We start from the raw sequence: 23,013 nt of genomic DNA, 5'->3' as shown, positions 1-23,013 counted from the left end.
CCTGTGAAAAATAAGTATAAGGGCCCATCACTGCACTATCCAAGTACCTTACAAATGTTAATGAATTTCTTTACTATGTATGAGGTAAGGAAATTTATTTTCTTTCCTATATAGATAAGGGAAGGGAAGGTACAGAGATTAAGTGACTTGTTCAGGACCAAGGAGTAATAGTCTTAAATTCCAACAAGGGACATATAGGTTGGCTATTAGGATGAACTTTCTCACTCTGAAGCTGGTTAAACACTGGTCCCTTCCAGCCCCGTAACTATAAATCTAAGTTTAACTGGGAGTTGGATGAGCAGTCCAGTGAACATCACAAATAAATCCTTTGATCACCTGATTTTCCTCTAAATAATCAGTGGTATCAGTTGAAAACAAATGTGTGCTTAAGTAAGGTATTTTATCCACAAATATGTCCTTGCTGAGATTCTAGCAAACCTTAATTGTTTTGCATTTGAAAAATAAGCACAAATTTATGCATATTTAAAAAAGACAGGTTTCTGCCCTTCCTTTTTGTGCACAATCTTGTTTTCTCATCTTTAGTCAGCTGCTTTGGTGTTATCTAGTGGGTTCAAGTACAAATTCTGGAACATCTGTGACTGGCACTTTGCTCCCATCTTTTCTTAGTGGAGGTGTTATAGACCTATGTATGTAAGCAATAGCAAAGAAAGGGGAAAGAGAAGAAGCTATATGTAAATCCTAGTTACTAGAAATTTGTGAAATTTTCATGGATAATGAGCAACTTTTGAATGATTAATCATGAGTCATGGATATCTTTGGAAACAAATCCTAATTTGTCACGTCAGAATTAATACATTTAATATAAAAAATAAGTTAGAGTAACATGGTCACTTATCGAATTATAATATTGTAGCTTGCTTGTTTTTATTTTGAATTCCATTGATTTTTTTGCCACTGTCATTTTTTTCACTAATCTGATTTAAGTGGGCTCTCCCTTTTTCTGATTCATTTCCTACTACCACATGCTAACGACATGTCATAAGACATTACACTGAAGATTGACCTGTAGCCAGATCAAAACTGTAGAATTGTGTCCTGAGAGAGATGTTAAATATGTTATGTATCATTTGTCTAATCCTTAATTAGCAATTATTTTACATTCAACTCTAGAATTTTCTCCTAGTTGTTTTTTGCCAACAACCTGGCATAAGGAAGATTCCCAGAGTGAGACGAAGGTTCTCAAAAAAAAAAAAAAAAGAGGCCATGTGATTCTGATGCAAGATTTTAGATTATGTGGATCTATTTACAGTTATGATGATATAAATCTTAAAATTAGGAGATGTGGAGAGTTTGTGAACTCAGTCATCTTGTTTCAAACTAATGTTATGTTGTTTTCAAAGCTAAGAATTATGGACCTTCATTGGTTTGGATCTCTGGAAGCTAAAAGATAAAACTTGGCAAGAGTTGTTATCCAATTTGGTCTTCCAGTAATCTTTAAAGTTCTCTCTGTCCCTCTTTTGGAATAGCAAATCTTTCCCCCAGGTGTCAGCAGCAAAATAGGAGTCTTGGCTGACCATTATAAAATCAAACTTTAGTACTTTCTCTGGTCTTATTGAATTTTTCATAAATGACTCTTAAGTCTTGCATATTGTTTGTTTACAATAGTGGAAGCAACCATAGAAAGGTAGGAAAATATATTAAACAGGCTTGTGGTCTGCCATATATTTACACTGACTCCTCTAAATAGTAAAAAATGAAAGAGAATGATTTTCAATTTAGCTTGTGCTCTGCACACTCCTCGCTGTTCATCTTCTAAAACTAGGCTGTCTACCAGTCCTTCTCTGCCAAGTGCCTTGGGTATTGGATAAGCACAGTAGTGTACATCACAAAGAAATCCCTTGATTGCCTGTTTTTCCCCCTCTGAACTGTCTAATCAATGTAGTACATATTATTATTTGAAATGTGCTATACTTTTTTATTTCTCCTCTGTGCTGTAGCTTTTAATATCTAACTGCCTGCCTGCCTGGACAGACAGTAGCCATTTTTGCTCTATGAGTTGTGGCAGCCTGATTGAGAAGGAACTTCTCTCTGGGAACTCTGCTGTTTTCTTGCTTACTGTTTTCTTAAACCAGGGGTGTCAAACACAGGCCTGTGGAGGTGGATCATCCAACCCCTGGGGCTTCTTTGGGCTGGCCCATCCCACCCACCTCTGTGGGCTGGATTTGGCCCAGGGGGCTTGTGTTAATCCCCACAGTTGTCAGAGCTGCTTTTTCAGCTCAGCTCCAGAACCCAGGGAATTTAAAGTTCCTTGCTTCTCCCCTCTACCCTGGCCCACTGCTGAATTGGGGTTTTAAGTTGCTGCTGGTAACTCACGTCTGCACCAGGGGAAAAAGTGGAGGGCAAGCAGTAGTGACATTAGCTGCACTGAAACTGGCTCCAGCAGCCTTGTGGCAGCAGTATTAATCCTCAAGTTTGACAACCCATTCTTAGACTATAAATTAATCATTTTAGATTGTGTGCATGTGTCTTACATGTTCTCTATGAAAATATAGCAATTACATCTTCCGGCTTATTTTAAAGAGTTTTACTGAAGAAAGTAATTCAGAATAAATCCACTAATGTATTAAATATGAAACAGTAAATGTATTATGCAAGCAGTGTTCAGGCAGGTAAGAACACAGGGACCCTGCCTTAAGAAACTTGCAGCATAAACTGTAATCAAAGGATAAATGAGAACAGACTAGGAGAGAAGGTGGGGGAAGAAGAAACAAGGAACTGCTCTTAAGAGATTACTTAGGAAGGCTTTAGATTTACATGGGTTTTTTTAAATAGCCTTTGTCTATATTTTTTTAATGAGAGCATGAAGGTCACAAATTTGGGAATAGTAAGTGTAAGAGGAGGAATTTGAAGGGAAAGGTCACTTGGTTCAAAGGAGAAGAGAAGGTGCTCTTAAGTATGAAGTTGGTGTAAAAAACCACCAGTTTTGAGAGAGTGGTGTTGGTGTATTCACAAGCAACAGAAAGAAGCTAAGAGACGAGGTAGTCTTAAGTTATGTACATCCTACAATCTTTAAAAATCCAAGAGAAGTATAAACCAAAAAAAGGGTAGGGGCAAGAAAAGAAATGGTAAAGCAACATTTGTACTAATTTAAGGAGCGATTCCTTCTGAGACCCAGCAGCCACATTTTTTTGTCTCAGAAGCTCCTGGCAGGAGTTCTTCAATGCTTGCTCCACAAAGACAGTTGCATTCTATCTAATCACATGCAGTATGCTTTCTGTACTGCAAACAAATCCTGGGGGGGGGTGTTAATCTTGCAAAGGGCAGAACACTTCTGCCTTAACCACCAAAGCCATGTGATTAGATGATGTGCTTTTGCAAGGTTGAGCTTCTCCACAATGTTATATATTGGGGGGTGGGAGTACATACAGTTAGCACATTAGGTTGTTTTAAGCATAACTACTTTAAATAATTTCAAGGCATCCTGCCAGCCTCATTCTTTGTCAAGAGCAAGAGTTTTTAAACTCTGCTCTACTCACTTGGCAGTGAGGAAGTTATTTGTTAAAGCCGTCATTTTTTTAGACTTCCAAAAATCAACTAACTGAATGGCTGTCCCCGATTCGGGCTGAATCCAAATCCAGAACGAATATGGGCCCGTTTTGCACACCCCTATTAGTTACCTTAGTCTAGCAGTGAAAGTCTTCGGAATTAAACAGTATTTAATATAATGTAGCGATTGGAGCCCCATGTGAATCCATCTGAGCACTGAACAAAAATAAGCAGTTTGTGGGATGAAGTGTCCTTCAGTGTATATGCTAAAGTTTTAGGTCTGTCAAAAGGTGAAATTCTCATTTGGCTTTAATAGAGCCACTACTGGATTCCATTAGAGGAGACTGTCTTTGCTAGATGCTTAGTTACTTTTGCCAGATAGCCTAGGCATATTTAGATAACCATATCCTTCCACCTCCCTTTCCCCCCAAACTTAATGAAGGAAGAGAAGAGATGACAAGTGGCTCAGTGATTTGGTTGACACTTGGGGAAATTTTTCATCTCAACTCAAATGTTCAAAGTCCACTTAACATTTGACTTGTTTCAGTAAGAATGAATCAGGTGGTTGGAGCCTGGATAGCACTAGGGTCTAGTACAGTGATTCTCAACCAGGGTGATGCCAGATCCTTTGACAGGTGCTGCAAGCTGTGAGGGGATGAGTGAGGTATGAGGAGATAAACAAACTGCCTGGCCAAAATGCCACCCCCACTCCCAAATCAGCAAAGTAAACACTGCAATATAAACATGTAGTTTTTGAAATTGGGTGCCACTTGATTCACAGAAGTTATAAGGAGAGGGGGGGTGCCTTGAGAGTCTTGATGCTCAAAAAGGTTGGGAGCCCACTAGTCAAGTGCTAGCATTGGAGTTTAAAATTAATTTAGTGAACCAATTTTAAAAAATTCAGAAAATAGGAGAAAATACTGCCACCGTGGATCATGCCAGCAAGTCTCAAGTGAGGGAAGATGCAGAAAGAAAGGAGACAGCTGTGGGAGGAGTAGTTTGGAGGTGCTTTACTACTACAAAACAAAAGAATGGCATCTGACCTTTTAACCTGCTAAATCCACCCTCTGATCTGATTCTAAATAATAGCAGACACTTTGACACTTAAAATAAAGATAATTTAATGAATCTAGATCATAGGCTAATTTTGGTGACTGAATTTTGTTGCTGAAAGATGAAACTAGAGGTGCTAGTCCAGGTTTATATTAAAATATCAGTGATTGTTATGGAGTTGCTACTTATGATCATACTTCTGCATCCTTTTAAAATAGAAGTATTTACAACAACATTATTTGAATGGGCTAAATTACTATAGCAGATATAGCTTGTATTATAACCTACATACTCCTTCATTATAACTTGATTAAACATCTTTATGGTTCATAATATGGTTTAATTGTAATAGTGTTGTATTGTGTATATATAGTATAAATACTTTTTAATATTAATTGTGGAATGTATTACTACTAAAATATTTTAAAAACAGGTTTACTTCCCATTACAAATGAAAACATTATTTAAATTTTGGAACTCTTTAATGAAAACTTAAAATTGGAACTTAACCTAAATAAGATGTTGACAAGAAATTTTTCCTTTAGCTCATAAAAACAAATATTTTCCTTTTACCACCTCTTCTTAAAGTGCATTTTTTTAGAAAAACAGCTTTTCACTTGCATACACTTCATGAGATATTTTAACTGCTTGTTGACAAAAAATATTGTATTATTTTGATTAGTTATACCTCATGTAAGAATAGCAGTGGGTTTAGAAATTCCAGCATGTCCTGTGTACAACAGACTTGCAATATTTTTTGCTCTATACCTGCAGTATAATACAGATATTACTGCAATGTCCTTAACATTGTTAAAATGCAACAGAGTTTTGGGTCACATAATCAAAATATAGTCCCTTGTTTCCACAGCTTTTTTATTAATAACTCTTATTTAAATGCTTATAAAACAGATTGCATTTCTCGCTTGATGTCCAGACCTGTAGGGGCAAAGGACTACTGACTACAGTTACAGAGGTTTGATTATGAGACACCAGGATTGGCTCCTATGGGGAACATCTTCACCCGAGTGCTTACATAAATAGTTGGGTTGACCAGTAGGAGAATTCACATGAAAAAGGGAGCACAGGAAGTCTTTGGTCCCAGGCATGGAATAGTTGTAATACTGAGGCTGCACTAACACCTGCTAATTGAAGGAAAGGTTGTGTGAGAGAGAGAGATGGACTGCAGCAGATTCTAATTTTTTCTGTGCCTTCTCACTGAGGCAGGGCACCCCCACAGGTGGCAGAAGGTCAGGGATTCAGCCCCCGCCAAATGCGGGGCAGCAGGTAAAGCCGCAGGGCTGCCTGGCCGCAGGCTTCAGGTGGCTGCAGTAGGGGTGGGGAGGGGCATGCACACAGCCAGGATTGCAGCCTGGCATATGAATCCCTGGCTGCCCAGCATAGCAGGCAGGCCGACTCATCTTATCCAATAGAACCTGCAGCTGCAGGGGGCCCCGCAGCCAGCCCCTGCCCCTGACACTGCCGTTGGCTTCTTCAGCTGCTTGCCACCAGCTCTCTTCCCCCCCCCCCCACCATGCTACTGCCAGCTTCTTTGCATCAGGGGGCCCCAAAACATTGTGGGCCAGCCCTGAGAACAGGCAAATATCATCAGTCTATTCTGTTAGGAGGAAGGGGCATGGGGAGGCAGATCGAGGTTCCCATGGTAAGGGAGAGAGTGGGGCAGAGGCAGGGGCATGGGCTGTGGTAAATGGGGCCCTGGCCAGGCTGGGTGTTGGGACAATCGGAGCTTGGGAAGCTTGTCCGGGCGGGGGGGCAGCTTCTGCTGCTGTGTGCACCCTGACTGAGGCCTGGGGGGGGAGGGGCACATGTCCCCCCAACCTACAGGTGAGGCAGAGGTGGCTGTCGTTGTGTGCTCAGGCTCTGGGCCCCACTACAGCTGCCCCAGGAGTGGTAGGACGCTACGCGCCTGCCGCTGCTGGGCTGCACCGTGCCCCCAGCTCGCCCAGTGGCAGGACACGCGTGCTGCCCCTGGAGCAGCTGTAGCAGGGCCCAGAGCTGTCTCTGTCTCGTGAACAGATGGGGGGGGGCACATGCCCCCCAGGCCTCTGCCAGGGTGCACACAGCAGCAGGAGCCCCCCCTGCACCCCTGGATGAAACGCCTGGGCTCTGATTGTCCCACAGGGCCCCATTCACCGCAGTCCCTACCCCTGCCTCTGCCCCATTCCCTCCCTCACCGCAGGGACCTCAATCTGCATCTTCCCCCCCCTCCCCCCCGCCCTTCCTGCACACTTGCCTGCTGGGTGCAGGGGTGTGGTGCACAGATGCACTCAGCCCTCCCAATAATTTTTTCTCCTTCCATTTATGGGAGCCCCACTAGCAGTTCACAACCTGTATAATTTAATGCTGGCAATGTGCTGGGGTGGTGGAGGTAATAAGATAAGATTGACTTCAATTTGAGCAGTACCGACACCTGGGCCTAATTTCAGAGTGATAAAATTCTTCCACAGTTCTTTACTTGTGTATAGTTTGGTCATCCATTGAGTTCATTTGTCAGTTGCCAGTAGTTACTTCCATCTGAATTTGGTATCTCCATGAGACAGCTTACATTTGAATGCCTTGCACTGCAGGTGCTTATCCCCAGGAAACACCTGTGCCAGGAATGCTCTGGCATGTGGCAGGTTACTTTGGGTGGGGTAGGAGAGGCTGGGGCCAGCATAATTGCTGGCCCCAGATGCCTTACCTGGGGTTCTGGGGGATATAGGGAACAGCAGCTGTGGCACTCCTGCAGCTGGAAACCTAGCTGGCAGCCCAAGTGTGGCACTGGCCAGCCAGGTTCCAATTGTGGGCAGCATGCGCTGCGGCCATGTGCAACACACTGCTTTTTTTGGTGTGGGTTATTTTGACCCTAGGCTCCCCTGGGGTCAACCCCCCCCCTCCTCCCTGCACTGCAAAGTAGCAGCATGGGGAATGCCTACATGTGCAGTGTGTGGCACCGGAGATGGGTCTTAGGTGCCATGTACCACATGTCCATGCTTGTCTGGACGCACCCATGGAATAATGGCTGGTTGAAATAGGTGTTACACAGTGCAGGAATCAGCTTGTGGTGAGGAACGGATGCTTTCAGGGCATTGTAGTGTTCTTGACACAGCAATGGAAGCAGGAGTCAGTGTTTTTTTAGGTTGTGTTGCAAGGACTGGGTGCAGTGTGATCTAGGCTAGGGACAGACATTCAAAAAGCCAGAGCCTGAATTGATTCAATATTTGCAGGTTAGTCTAACCAATGTAGATTGAACTGATTTGCAAGTGACCAGAGGTTCAGTTTTGATTCTGGAAATGCAGGCACATGCCTGTGATGGCTCAGGCTAGAAGCCAGAGATCTTCCTTTCAGGCTAGGGGGAAGCTGAACTGAGACAGGTGTGGCCAGGCCTCAGCAGACTGAGTTCGTTGGACAGGGGTTTAAACCCCCAGCCTGGCCTGCAGGGACCCCAGCCAGGGTCTACCCCTCTTGTTCCCTTCTGCTCATGGCTCAGCATGGCCTGGAACCCCCAAAGCCCTTGTCCCAGCTAGCAGGTGATCCCACTGCACCTTCCCAGCTGCTGGTGCCTAATTTTACTTGGGGCAGCCCAGAAGCAAAGGCCTAATTGTGGGGAGAGAGGGACCTAGGAGCAAAGTTCCATAAAGGAAAGCTCCTGTCCAGTGGCCCCTTCTACCCACTGGAGCGCAGCGCCTGAGACGGCCACAGTCTTTGCTATGCTGTGCATGGCAGGAGCTCACCTGCTGAGCCCCAGCACTATGACCTGTGTCCCCTGGGCACCAAACTGGGCGCACTGTGCTCACTGTTCCCTTATCCAGTGGTGGCACAGCACAGCCCCGTGTACCAGGCTCCAGGTTCCCTGTGGCTTCCCTGCTGCCGCCATCACTGTTGGGTGCCTGCCCTGGCCGTACAGGTAGGTGCCAACACCACTGCCGAACTGCGGTCAGCTACCAGGTGTGCAGACAACAGCTGGGAAGCCCTGGGGTAGGGCCCTGCCCCTAGTGCACAGGGCTGTGCTGCATCTACAGCTTCCCCGCTGCTGCCTGGGGTGTGGCCAGACGCAAACCTAGCATGGTCTCCTAAGGCCAAGTGGGCAGGGAGGAAGTTTATTCCCCACTCCATCCCCTCTCCCACCAAGAGACTGCAGCATGGCCCAACCCAGCTACTGCCTCTGCTGCTTGCACCTGGCCAGGCAGACCCCAGCTGTGGTCCCCTGGTGGGTGGGGGAAATAAACCTCCTCCCTGCCCCCTTTGCCTCAGGGGGCCATGGCAGGCTGGCATCTGGCCATAGCCCCACCCCTACTCCAGCTAGAGAGCAGAAGGGCAGGGCCAGCCCTGCTCTCTGGAGCACAGCGCATAGTACAGCACCACCCAGGGCTGCAGAGCATGCTGGGAGGCTGGTTTAACTTAACCCAGGAAGGGGTCTGGGACAGAAATTCTATAAACTAGTTTGACCTAAATCAGTTCAGGCTGATACTACATTCAACCAGGTTTCTCTCAAACTGGTTTCAGCCATTTTGAAACTGGTCTGTGTGCACTGAACTTCTGTTCTGTTATAGGTTTAAACCAGCTTCTGATCACTTCAACCCGTTTATGTGTAACTTCTGTCCCTTGCCTTGTGGGGTGATCAGCACCAGCAAGCATATTCTCAAAACGAGGGTAAAGCAACTGAGTGGGTGGGGGGTGTTGTATTAGTAGTGTGCTGTTCCTGAATTGATATTGTAGCCCGTCCTCACTTTTGGGGGGAGGGGGCAAGCTGCGCTGAGCCTTAACCCCCCGCCTGAGCCCGTGCTCAGGTCACGCGCAGCTGGAAGAGCAAGCTACACGACCGGCGGCCGAACCCAACCAGCCACAGCGCATGCGCGTCAGGACTGCTACGCACCCTTTACCCTAGTGTTACATGCGCACGCGCAGCGAGTGACCCGGCAGTAGCCGGAAGTACCCCCCTCTTCACAGCCCGGAACACCACCCCGTTTCGGTCCCACGCATGCGCACTGCCCGCCCGGCCCTACCGCGCACGCACAATGCAGAGTCACTTTGCTGCGCATGCGCAGCGTGGCTGAGCCGCGTCTCCAACGCCAAGCCGGGAGACACCCCCTTCTAGTAACTTCCCCGCGGGGCGACGTCATCACCGCGCGCCACGCTCCGCCGGGCTGTTTCCGTTGAACCCTCCGGCCGCGAGGGCTTCCGGCGGCGCGGCGCGAGGGAGCGTGTCCCGAGCCGGGTTCCCCGCCGCCATGGCAGACAGTGGAGAGGGGCCCCCCGCGGCCCGCAGCCCCCCGGGCTCCCCCGCCGCCGAGCCGCGAATCATTAAAGTCACCGTGAAGACGCCCAAAGAGAAGGAGGAGTTCGCCGTGTCCGAGACCAGCAGCGTCCGGCAGGTGAGGAGGGAGCGGGGGAGAGGGCGCCCCTTCTCGTCCAGGGCCGCGGGGCGTCTCCCCGTCGCCTCGGAGCTCCCAGCGGCTTCGGGGCGGGCGGAGCGCGCGGCCTTCCCCCCCCCCCCCGCTTCCGGGCGCCGCCGGCCTGTGCGGGGCCGGCTGGGGTGAGTGGCACCCGCTGAATCATCCCCCACACACCCCCCTTGGGGACCTGACCTGTCCACCCCAGTCCGGACCCAGTGCGAGTCCATGAGATGGTAGAAAAGGAGGGTCTGTGGAGGTCTAGTCTAGCTCCTTGCTCTGAGCAGGGCGTTCCCATCTGTGTGGCGCCAGCCAGGGCTTTGTGTTAAAGGTCTCCAGGGATGGCAACTCCACAAATTCTTTAGGCAGCCTGTGCCACTGCTTTGCTGTCCTCCGGGGCAGATCAGGCTGGCAGTGGTGGGAAAAGAGCAGGGAACTAGCGAAAGAGGTGGGTTTAGGGCCAGAGCTGTCTGGCTGAACACCGCCGCCCCCCTCTCCCCCCCCAAAAAAAAAAAAAAATAGGGCTCCAAGGCCAAGGACAGCCTGCTCTGGTCTTGCACCTGTGTTGAAATGCATTCAAGTTTTTCAGCCTAGCTGGAAGCGTTCCTGTTGAAGTCATAGCTCCCTTTTCTGTGGCCTAATGAGCTGTATTCTTCCCACGTGGTACTGCTGCCTGTTTCTCCATAGCATCTGACATAGCAGGCTGTATGTAGCCTTTGGCTTGTGCCTGTGAGTTAGTCTGTAAGGGGCCACCCTGCCCAGCCTGCTGCCTGTGTACATGGCCAGTGTCTACATGCAGAGACTGACGTGCCAGCTGCCTGGTAGCTAAAGAACAAAGCCACCTTTTAGGACAAGGCTGCCAAAACAAGATGGGGGTTCCAGTAGCAAGATGCAGGGCCAGCCCCCTGGCTAGACTTTCCCTCTTGCTAGCTGTCAGGAAGGGGGAGGATGCTGGAATTTCTTCCAGGGTATCGTCCCTGAGCCCTTTTGGGATTCAGTCTCTTATCTCAGCTTTTGGCTTAAACATGTCTGAAATTGTAAAATTCACTGTTTTACTGCTGAGCAGGGGAAACATCTCTAGGCTCCACCATGCTACCATGGAGCTGTGGCAGGGTTGGGTGTTCTCTGTTAGTTTGTTGCAAGCATGTTTTCTGGCTTTTCTCCCCAGTATAAAACTCAAGCACATCTGCCTTTGCTGCTGCTCACTGCCATTCCAAGAAACAGCAGTGTAAAATGGACATTGTTCTTTGCATTTCCTCGCTGCTCACAGAGACCTGAGTAGTATCCCTGAAACTGACTGGTTTTATTTCTGCTGTTTTTGTCAAACCTGTACAGCATCACATCTGATCTGTTTAGAGATGGTTGGGGAATATAGATGCACATTTCACAAAAACTGATGGATGTTCCTCCTTAATTTAAAGCTCCTTACTGGGTAAAAATGACACTATGCAATTAAGTATAAGCTGATGACCTAAAAGCCTTTTAAGAAATAATTTAAAAAATGTCCCTGTGGTCTTGCAGGCACTAGATTAGGGTTTGCTCAAACAGCTTTCCAGTTGCAAATGGATACACTGACATTTGTATTTATAACTAACTGGGAAGAGAAATGCACTTAGATGTGACTTTTGCCATTAATAGTTCCAAAGACATTTAAGCTAGACATTTAATTTTGAATTGCATTTCTTAAATGTGAAGCTTTAAAACAGGTGAAGTGTTTCCTCTGACAGCTGTCTAAAAATTGAAATTGCTAGGCTTTTTTTTTTTTTTTTTTAAACAGAGACATGAGATGCTTTCACAAAGCGATTTACAGAATATTTGTGTGCCCACTTAAAATGCAGATACGATAAGCAAGGTGGTTAAAATAAGCTTACCCTGTTGAGGAGACCTTGAGTTAAATCATGGCTCTGTTGAAGTCTGTGGAAAAAACTCCCACTGATTGTAATGAAGCCAAGAAGACTTCACCTCTGACTTCCAGCCCTCATACTTCTGATTCCTATACAAAAATGGAGGCAACTTCTAACCCCTACAGGGATTTAAGGCCTGCAGTTCCTGTATCTTAGGTATTAGTAGCTACGCCTACACTATGAAACTGACCTATTGTTAACAGTATCAACAATGGTTTCATTTGCATAAGCAGTGAAAATTTCAATGTACAGACAGAACCAAATAAATTTTGAGCATCAAATCGTCTGTATCTGTTGTGAACAGTGGCTTATTTGACTAATGCAAGCAAGTTATTGGCATTATCCTCTTCCAAAAATGGATAACGGTCCTGAACTTATTTAGTAGCTTATAGGTATGTCTGGAGTGCCTGTGTAGTCCTATGCAAGTTGAGGTCATACGTGGTACCTCTTTGAACCAGAAAGGGTAAATTTCTTATCTAGCTGCCAGGTGCAGTGTAGGCTCTAGTACATAAGCTTGTTCTTTCATAGGTGTTTCTGCATGGTACTCCATTGTCATGTAGACGTACCTAAATAGCTTTTCAAATCACCTTGTAATGAAGGAAATGGTTAGTAATTTGAGACATTGATTGTCCCTTTAAATAGAGTTCACTGGGTTGTTTGCTTTAGAGTAGAGCAGTTGGAATCCAAGTAAATGCTTTGGCTCCTTAGAAAAGCCTGTACAATGCTGAGTCTGTTTTGTGCTGCTTGATTGATGTGTAAAGTGTTACTGTCACTGTGGTAGAATTTTCAAATAATGTCCAAGTCGGATTGTCATTGTTGACCCTACCTCAGCCCTTAGTTTTGGCTTACATGACAGTGTGAGACATTTCTAGAGTGCTTCTGTTTCTCAGTGATACTTGGGTGCCATGATGGTCTCTGAAGGGTGCTATTGCAAGGCACCAAAGCAATCTTAGGGCTACTCTGACTTGTAACCTGGGCAGCTTGCCATTGGAAACTTGGGTCATCACAAAGCCAGCATAAAGCCATCTTTCACTTCCCCAGCACATTTAGATCTTGTGTTTGGCTCCGCCTCTAGAATTGGGGCAAGTATCTTTCCAGCACTTAAAACAGGTCTGCTACTGATTATTCAGGTTTGTACAGAACTTTATGGAAAGATTTTTCATGTTGAATGTGGAAAAATATATATACACCTGGTGACTTAAAATCCAAATACTCAACTATGCTGGATGAGTAAATGTCATTTCATTTCATTTCTTCTCTCTTGTTTTGGGACCTAGTTCTTTTTGCAATAGAATCAACTCCACGGGATACTCTTAGGAGAGGTCATAAAAATGTGGAGGGGTGGTGAATTCTATCCGGTGGTGGTGAATGGTCATGTCAGAGGCTTTATTTTTAGGTAATTTGTTCTCCTTTTATTTTTGTTACAGTTGAAATACAGTTGAAACAGAGTGGTTGCTCCAAATTCAGTTCTATACTCTCTATTTTCTGTTAGTTTACTTTGGAGGAAAAACTTTAAAGAAGATGGAGCTTGCTGGCACTTGACTGGTGTGCTTCATTGTGTTGCTGCAACATTGTTATTGAGCTCCTATGTTCTGTTAGCTGGTTAGTTCAGCCCAGGTTTGAAGTTGGCAACATTCAGGGTTCCCCATGTAGTTAGTTCACTTTTCCCATCCACCTACACACACAAAAATTGCAAAATTATAGTCTCATGCATTATTTTGTAAACACTGTAATCCTGTAACAAGAAATTCAGCCTACTCTGTCGTCTTACCTCTTAGGCCATCAGAGTCCCCTTATTACAAACAAGTACTTCAAGTAGTCTTAGAAATAGGTTGTTAAGGCCCTCTTACTTTAAGGTGTTTATAATTCTGGCAGAAAAATGGCTTTCAGTCCTGAAATTTCTCATGCTTATCCTAAGCTCATAAATTAATCTCTTTTTTGGAAAGGTTAGGGAATGCAGCTCAGTTGAAGCACTTGGGTTTTCATAATTGCATTTCTAATTAATTTTAACCTTTTTGTGGACTTTGTCTACAAAAGGAAACGTGCTTTGGAGAAGTGGGAAATAATTCGGTTTGGAAAGAAGTATTTGAAAATACTGCTCTGTGTATGTCACCATACTTAAAAATCTGGAATGTTGCATTGCTAGTGTATGTGTACATGTAAACTTGTTCTGGGGCTTTACTTATTTACTTAAAATTATGCTTGCTTTAAAATGTGCGCACACAATCTGTTAACTGGTACTGTGAATGAAACTTCAGTCACAGTTTTTAACTGTATTATTTAAGCAAGAGACTTACAATTGTAGTTTAGTCACATTCCCTATATTAAAGTTTGATATTTGAGTATTCACATGAACATGGTATTACCTGTGTTAAAGGGGGTGGTATGTGGCATAGGCACTCTTATGTAATTTCTAACTTTTGCACACTTAATGTAGCAGTTTAAAAAGCTTGTTTTAATATGGGAACAGATTAGTTTCTGTAATCTAATATAAACCAATCCTGTCTCAGCAGTCTTCCTATAGTCTACAGGTAGCATAGCAGTACAATGCAAATATACTTCTCATCTGGCAAAAGAGGCTGAAATTCAGTATGCCACTTCTTGTTCTGCTTCCATACTATGATCTTTTTGTTGCATTTTAATGCAGGAAAATTTCAAAACTAGAGTAAATTTTTTTTATTTATGTTCTTTTATTCCTTAAACAGTGCCTTGAAGCTCATCAAAGACTGCCAACTCATTGTGAACAGTATCATTCTTATTAACTTCCTTCAGCTCTTCCTAATGCTTTTTAACAAACTGATACAGGAATTACGGAGTGAATTTTTCCTCATAAAATTCTGGAAACTGAACTAAAGTTGTTCCTCAACAGTAAGAAGTTGCTGTTTGGTGCAGTAATAATGGCTTTTTACAAAGCAGTGGGGTTTTTTTTTTTCCTTCCTCAAACTTGGCTCAGGTAGAAAGGTGACTTTTTGTGACAGCTTTCCGTAAACAGGAGTTATTTTTACAAGCTTTTCCTGGCAAAGATTGACAGATGTAAGAAAAAAATGTTATAACAACAAGATTCTGGAGTCTCTTGTAACTAAGTATACATTTTTTGAAGGGATAGTTTGGTTTCACAGATAGGATCTCTTTCAAATGATATACATTCCCTGTAGTCAATCACTGTTTATTCTGACTCAGTTTATCCTGAAAACTTGCAAGCCAGCGTGCAAAAGCTACTCTACTGCTCTACTATGATTTGATGGTTAAAAAGAAAATCATTTATCTCTTAATGTACTAAGAAAACAGAAGCTAAGAAGACAGCTCTAAATATTGTTAAAAGGCAACAAGGAAAAACTAATCAGTGAAAGAATGTGTTTTGGAGGAATGTTTGTCATAATGGCATTGGGCATTTGGATATTTGCAGTGTTCTTTTGACATACAGGTGGAGAAATCAGGTGAGATCTTGAACCAAATTCTGAAGCGTTGGAGACTTCTTGGACTGCTCGGTGATGCAAATTAATAACCTCTAAAAATTACCAGTAGAAGGAAATATTACACTTACTAGCTGAAACCAAGAAGCCCAATGAAATACAAGACTTTACGAGGATATTTGATTGTTTTGCTCTAAAGCAGTGTTTCCCAACCTTTTTCAGCCCAAGGCACATTAATTTGCATTAATTCAAATTTTCCGTGGCACCCCTGTTAAGGCATTCCTCATCCTCATACCTTTTGTAGCTCATTGCCATGGCAAAATTTCATGGCACGTCTGTTAATTTCTGACAGCTCACTTTTGTGCTGCAGCACATTGGTTGGGAAACGCTGCTCTAGAGGTGCACCAATACATTGGTCCGATATCAGATTGGTGCCAATATAAAAACAATTGGCTGTAACAGAAATCAGCCTGATGCAGCTGATAATTTGGCCGATAAATGCTCATGCGTGTGTGCAGCCACAGTGCAGTAGTCGGGCAGCAAGGAACAGAGCCCAGAAGCTTGGAGAGCTGCATGCAGCTGGTAAGTTCATTGCGGTGGAAGGGGTGGGGGAAGGGAAGGGGCGTGGGGGGGGAACAGATCAATGCCCCCCATGGTGAGGGAGGGGGCAGGGGCAGGCACTGCCCAGCTGGGGCGGAGCAGGATGTGGGACGGGAGCTGCAGCATGTCAGGGGGCAGCTCCCACTGCTGGATGCACCCCGGGAGGGTATGGTGGAGGGGGCATGTGCCCCACGGATGGGGGGACCAGGGCAGGCTGCAGCTGTGGGCTGGAGCCGAGGTTGTGCTGGGCTTTTCTTCGTGGGGGCTGGGCTCAGAGTGTGGGGTATGGAGGAGGCTGCAGCCACCTCAAATTTCGTCGTAGGCCTGCTCCCAGTGCTGACACCAACGTGCACCTGGCACAGTCTCGGGTTAGTACCCCACCTCCATCCACATGCGGGGAAGAACAGGGGCTGTGTCGGGTGGGTGGTGGCACTGGAAGCAAGGCTACGGTGAAATTTGAGAGGACCTGCAACCTCCTGTGTAGCTCCTGCCGTGAGCCCAGCCCCCACCAAGAAGAGCCCAGTACAGCTCCAGCTCCAACCTACAGCTGCTGCCTGCCCATCCTGCCCCATGCAGATCCGGGGGCACACGCCCCCCTGCCCTCCCAGGGTGCAAGCAGTGGTGGGAGCCACCCCTCCCTCCCCCCACAAGCTGTGGCTCCATCCTGTACTTCGCCTCACTACAGCTGGGCAACGCTTGCCCCTGCCCCCTCCCTCACCACAGGGGGCATTGATTTGGCCCCCCCTTCTTCCCCGCCTTTCCTTCCACCACAACAGACTTACCAGCTGTACTCAGCTAGTATCAGAAATTGGATTGGTATTGACCAATATGCCTCCTTAAAAATCAGCTATTGGTATTGGCGCCCAAAATCTCTACTGGTGCACCCTTAGTTTGCTCCTTCATGAAGGCTTAATAAAATCTGTTTAAAGTTAATCATGGGTGTGACCTTAAGTTTTTGTTTGTTTGTTTTTAGCTCTAATTGTAGCTTACTTATGTTTTGGGTTCTGCAGCATTTTTTAATTTTTTTCCCCCTAATTCAAAGTAGTCTAGACACCATTCCATGAACAACATCTGCCATTTCATGACCAGAAGAATGATAGGACCTTCTGAGTGAACATTTCTCGCAGTTGTCTGTTTCTAGCAAGGTAATTTAACATCTCTGCTGCCTTTGTAGATAAAGGTACAAAGTGCAGTCCTACCCCTAAAAGTATCTTTTTTTAAGAATCCCACTTATGTCCACCTCTGTTTGCTTGGTGTGCGTAGCTTAACACTCTTCCTCAGCAGATTTCAAAGTGCTTTGCAAAAGAGGTGAGCATCATTATCCTCCTCTTCCAGATGAATAATCAGGACGCAGAAAAGCGAAGTAACTTAAAAAAAAATCTGGCAGCAGGCTGGTATCAGAGGTGAGAATAGACCCCTTGCCCCTTTCCAGTGCTGTTTCCACACCACCTCAAGTAGGAGTATTATTTGTGTGTTTAATTGTCAACCTTATGAACTCAGCCAAGGATCTGAAAGAAAAATTATTTTGAATCCTGCGAGTCTGATTGACTTGCACAGATTTAATGTGTGAAAGTGAATGAAGTACAAAACAATTCTTTTAACTGCATTGACTACCAATTTAATTATGGGAGTAAGAAGTATTACTTATTAGAGATCTGACTTGGAAAGTAAGCAGGGGACAGTTCTGAGTAAAGTGATATCACTGTAATATCAGTCTTTGTAATTTAAAGTTTAGCTTTAGGAACATGAATATAAATTGTAACTCTTGTAGCCACCACCAAATCCTGGAATATCTTTCCTTCACCACAGAGATAATTCTGTGCTGAAAGCAACTGCGGAGGGAAATTGGGTGACTTTGTCACTTTCTTACTTAGCCAGATAAAAGTATAAATTGAAAATTTCAAAAGATTGCATTGACACTTGCAGTTACACTTCGGAGAGCTAATACCCGCTGTAAGTTAATATCCTGAGGTTCCTTCGAAAATCATTGCCGGAACTTAGCTCCTTGTGTTAGACCAGGACTGGCTGAAGATGGAGACAGGTGTTTCTGGATATTGTTGTTCTCCTGGCTTATTCCTTTTTGACAGTGTTCTTTGTCTTTAGTCTGGCACATGAATGGGCTGTAATGCTATTGCAGCTGCTGCTTTTTAGTGCTTCTTGTGAGTCAGCAGAAAGCAGTTGGTTCGATCCGTGGGGGTGGAGTGTGTCAACAGGCAGCCTGGGTCTTAACTTTTTTTTTCTTAATTTCTCTAGGTAAGATCATTTAAAGTGTTCTCTGTTTCAGCTCCATTAGTCAGCTGGTCAAACATTAATAAGTTAATGGTTAAAGTACAGGTCTACTATGAAAAGTGATAATGTAAAAAGGCTCATCTGCGCCATGCATCGTCAGTCCTTTGCTTCTATCAGTGATAAAATAAAATGTTTTAGAGCAGTGGTCAGTGCTGTTTTCTGGTGATGGGCCAGAATGACCCAGCTTAGGTTGAAGATAGGGCTGGCACTAGAACCTGGCTGCCACCACTGCTTCTTTCTGCCATTGTTCCTCTCTGCTGCCCAGTTGCAGTGTGGCATGAGTAAAGTACCTAGATGCAGTGCAGTATACAGAACCCCCCTCCCCCCTCCAAGGCCCTGCTCCATGGGCCAGATCCAGCGGCTCTGCAGACCAGAGGTTGCTGACCCCTGTTTTAGAGCAAACACGTGAGCTAGATTCCTTTTGCTTTTATGCATTGATAAAATTACAGATTTCCCTCGCTTTATGCCATACATGTGTTCCTGGAAAATGGTACATAACTCAAATTCGTATACAGGGAACCCACTGGTTAAGTTTGCCGACCATACCAAGCTGTAGGGAAATGCGGGCACACCAGAGGATAGGGCAAGGATCCAAGGCGACCTAGATAGACTGGTTCTGTGGGCTGATCAGAATCAGATGAGGTTCAACAGGGAAAAATGCCGGGTCCTGCATCTGGGTAGGAAGAACCTTAACCATAATTATAGGATAGGCAGCAGCCCACTGGCTGGCAGGGCATCTGAACAGGATCTGGGGGTCACAGTCGATTAGAAGATGAACATGAGCCAGCAGTGCAAGGAAGTCACCAGCAGGGCAAACAGAACTCTGGCATGCATCAGCCAGTATGTTGCCAGCAGAGTCAGAGAGGTTCTCCTCCCTCTATACTTGGTGTTGGTGAGGCTGCGGGTGGAGTACTGTGTCCAGTTCTGGGCACCACGCTTGAAGAAGGATGTGGATAAGCTCGAGAGGGTGCAGAGAAGTGCCACCTGCATTATCAGGGGCTTGGACGATAGGCCATATGAGGAGAGACTCCAAGAACTAGGCTTGTTCGCACTGAGTAAGAGGAGGCTGAGAGGTGAGTAGATAGCCACCTACAAGTATGTTGGGAGAGTACCAAGGTCTTGGGGAGCAACTCATCAGGAAGGCACCCCTTGGGGAGATAAGGACCAGTGGACACAAACTAACAGGGAAGATTTAGACTGGACATAAGGAAGAACTTCTCTGTAAGGGTAGCTAAAACCTGGAACACACTCCTGGCAGAGGTGACGTAGTTGCCACCCTTGGAGGTGTTCAGGAGGAGGCTGGATAAGCATGTCATTGAGCTAGTTTGAGCTCATTAACCTCCTGCCTGTGGCAGGGGACAGAACTTCATGATCTTCCAGGTCCCTTCTGATCCATTGATTCTATGATTCTAACGTAATAAATAGGGATACATTACAAGACCTTGACTGTACTGACCCTCAGACCCTTTTCTACCACTTTTACAAGACAATTTTGGTACTTAACCAACAGCAGACAGTAAACACAAGCACAGGGTGATGATGGCAACTACAGAAACACATGTTGCAGACAATGAGTGAGGAGCACAGATCCACACAGGAGACTATTGTCACTCTCACAATGCACCGCACAAAGCAGCTGACTCTGGGCTTCCCCTACACTTATTGCATAAAAGTGAATTTACCTCGCAAATAATGAATTTTTGGTATAAAAGCGTCATCGTATAAGAGCAAGTTCACATGTGCAGAACCCACATAAAGCGAGGGAAACCTGTACGTTCATTTAGACTTCTAGGCCAGGCAGGTTCAACAGACATAACTGAAGTTTTAACTTGGCTTGGAGAGCCTCTAATTTGTGATAATATTTGAAGAAAAAAAAAGAAAGAAAAAAAAAATGCACCCAAGTGGGTTGGTTGTTTTTTTGTTTTGTTTTGTTTTTTCTTAAGTTGAATTTGCAGCAGCCCTGGTAGTTTAAAAAATGTTGTATACTGAGCATATTGGATATGAGAGTGATTCAGAAAATGAACATTGCACCCCATAATACCATTCTTGGAATAGAGTTTCAGGATAACACCATGCTCAAGCACCATATTTAGGAAGAAGTAGTGTATTCATATCTAGCAAATTACAGTAAAATACCAGTGAAGATGAGGTGGTTAGTAGTTTTCATGAGGAACTCATGAAACTGGTGTGATTTCAAGTCTAACTCATGAAAACGAACACTCTTGTCTTCACTGGGACTGTATGTTGAGTTGTTTGCTATCAGCAAAGCATCTAGGCACTCAAAAAGACAAGGAAGTGAACACACGAGTTAACTCTTTTTAAGAAGACCACTTCCTTTTTCTTACTAAAAACAAGGCCCTGTATTAACTTTCTTTATACCTTCCTGTTTCATTAGGTGGTCTTAAGTCTTGCTTTTCCATTGTGTCCAACAAGTAGTTAGTTTAGTGTACACGTTGATTTAAAAAAAGAAAGAAAGAAAATTAATGAGCTTTATTTACTACAGCATTACAATAAAAACTGGATTCCATAAGCATATTGGGCATCAAATATTGCAGAAAAATTATGAAAAGTTTATACCTCATCTTGAGTGAAAATCAAGCAAACCTTAGTGCAGAGGTGGGCAAAATGCGGCCAACAGAGCCCATAAAAAATTCAGAAAATTAATATTTATCTGCACCTGGCTGCCTGTCATGGGGCCCTCGATGGCTTGTCAAAACTCAGCAAGTGGCCCTCCACCCAAATAATTGCCCACCCCTGCCTTAGTGCATGGATAAAGCTAGAACGTCTTGCATTCAAAAGTTTTTCTAACTTTATCTTTAATTGAACCAACTATGTAGTTAGCATATCGCCCAAAGAAGTCTTTGCTTCCTAGTAGTCTTATGAAAATAATAAAACTGGCTAAAGCATAACTTATACTTAATAAAAAGGAAACAGTCACCCCAACATGTTGAATCAGATAGAAACCCGTACCCAACACACTTCTGCTAGCAAGCTTTTTATGAGTTTCTTCATCATCTGATTCTCCAAGCAATGAGTTTTGCAAAATGCCTTAATTTATTGAGAAATTTACTTAGCTCTATAATGGAAAAGTTTTACATTGTCACAACTCTATTTTATCTCTAGTGACACCCTAAATGTAAGTGTATCTTTCATTTATATGGTGGTTTATTTCATTCCAGCACTGATAGTGGATGGTGTTTACAGTTATTCTGTGGGAGAGAACTAGAGCTGGGTGTTGTCCAAATACTTTTGGAATTAAAACTCAAGATGTCTTGCAGCTTGCCTAAGTTTATGGTACATTCATTACTGTCAGCCAGTTAAATCCATCAATAGTTTGCTGTGTCAAGAGGATGGTGTTTGTAGGAGCCTTGTAGAACTTCAGAGGTAGAACGCCACAGAGTAGATGTGCCTTTGTCTATCACAGTCTTAAGGAAGAATTGAAACTGGCTCAATTTTCTTGCCAGTTACTTCTGCTAAATAGCTTGAAGCAGTCCCCTGACTTAAGAGTTTCAGATACTGTTGAGAAGTTTAGAAGGATGAATGTGGGTAATTTCCTTTAGTGCGGTGGACACCAACCAGTGGATCTCAATCCACCAGTAGATCTTGGAGTCGATCTGAGGCTGGGCTGGAGGCCTGAGTGCCCACGTGTGTGCACGCGCATGCCCTAGCCCAGCAGGTCAGTCCGTGGGGGAGGGAAGGGGCAGGGGCTAAATCGAGGCCCCTGCAGTGAGCAGGGTTAAGTTGAGTGGGGCCCCAGCTGGGTGGGACTTACCTGCGCCCCCAAATCATTTTTTCTCAATCTGCCCCCCCCCTTCCCTCCCTACAGACTTGCCTGCTGGGCGGGGTGGGGGTTGGGGGGGGTCTGGTGGCCGCATACAGTAGATCTTGGGTTGTTTTTAAATGTCAAAGGTGATCTACTTAACAAGTTTGGAGACCACTGCTCTAGTGTATGACTAAAAGGTCACCATACATGGAGGCAGCCTTCACCTCTGGCAGATCAGATCCTAGGCTTGAATGTGATTGGAAAGATTTATTATTTTGGCAGAAATTGATATTGGGGACTTTATTACTTTGCTCAGGAATAGAAGATTAGATGTTTGCAGTTGTTTACAAAATCATATATATTGAAAATTATTTTCTGGCATACCCAGTATATAAATATATGGGTATGTTCCTTTTTTTTTCCAGAAGTCTGTGATAGACTGAGAATTCATTAGTTGGAGGAGCTGGTATTCTATGATTACCTTTAGTAACTAGAAGTATTGGTGCAAATGTGTTTTGTTTGGTGTTTCTTTTCCTTCCTATTTAAACAATGGGATGCTGTATCTGATTTGTACTTATCCATTAATTCTGGAATCCAGTATCGGTGACCTTTGAAGTGAGCTGATGGCTTCTTTCTGCAATTGGTGCTAGCTATTTAGTGTTGAGACAGTTCTGAGTAGCTTTATTACCTGGGTTTGAAAGAGACCCATGGTTTAGGTATGTCACCATAGGGCAGGGGTGGAGAATTATTTCGGCTTGCGAGGGCCACACGTATAAAATCTTTCAGAAGATGTAATTTTAACAAATTGTATTTAAAAAAAAATAAAAATCAAACATCTACTATAACATTATTTTTAAAATCAAATTAAAATATTTTTGTCCTCATTTATGTCTTTTTGAGTAGTGTATTTAGAGGGGATTGTATAATAGCTCAAATAAATATTATGAAGGGGGAATTGTGGGGGCTAGGTTCCAGGAGCCAGCCAGGGGCGTGGGGAAGGGAGTGCGTACAGTAGAGCTCACCCAGGCGATGCAGTGCAGGCACTCCTCCTCCTTCCCTTCCCTCCCATCTGGCCTGTGGCTGCCCCTGCAGTG

At 44.6% G+C, this 23,013-nt stretch overlaps 1 protein-coding gene across 2 annotated transcripts in view; it reads left to right on the top strand.

Annotated features, from left to right (window-relative positions):
* The first annotated feature begins 9,649 nt into the window (after nt 1-9,649).
* UBQLN1 (ubiquilin 1) overlaps nt 9,650-23,013 on the top strand; it is a 35,227-nt gene continuing 21,863 nt past the window's right edge. The window contains exon 1 of one of the 2 annotated variants that reach the window (XM_019478143.2): nt 9,650-9,932. In XM_019478143.2, coding sequence (XP_019333688.1) covers nt 9,789-9,932 — 144 coding nt within the window. In that variant the 5' untranslated portion in view covers nt 9,650-9,788. The remainder of the gene's footprint in view (nt 9,933-23,013) is intronic. The other variant, XM_014608615.3, reaches the window with a different exon arrangement.

Source organism: Alligator mississippiensis, chromosome 3 (genome assembly GCF_030867095.1).
Source record: "Alligator mississippiensis isolate rAllMis1 chromosome 3, rAllMis1, whole genome shotgun sequence".
NCBI lineage: Eukaryota > Metazoa > Chordata > Crocodylia > Alligatoridae > Alligator > Alligator mississippiensis.
This window is presented reverse-complemented; position numbering and strand designations above follow the sequence as displayed.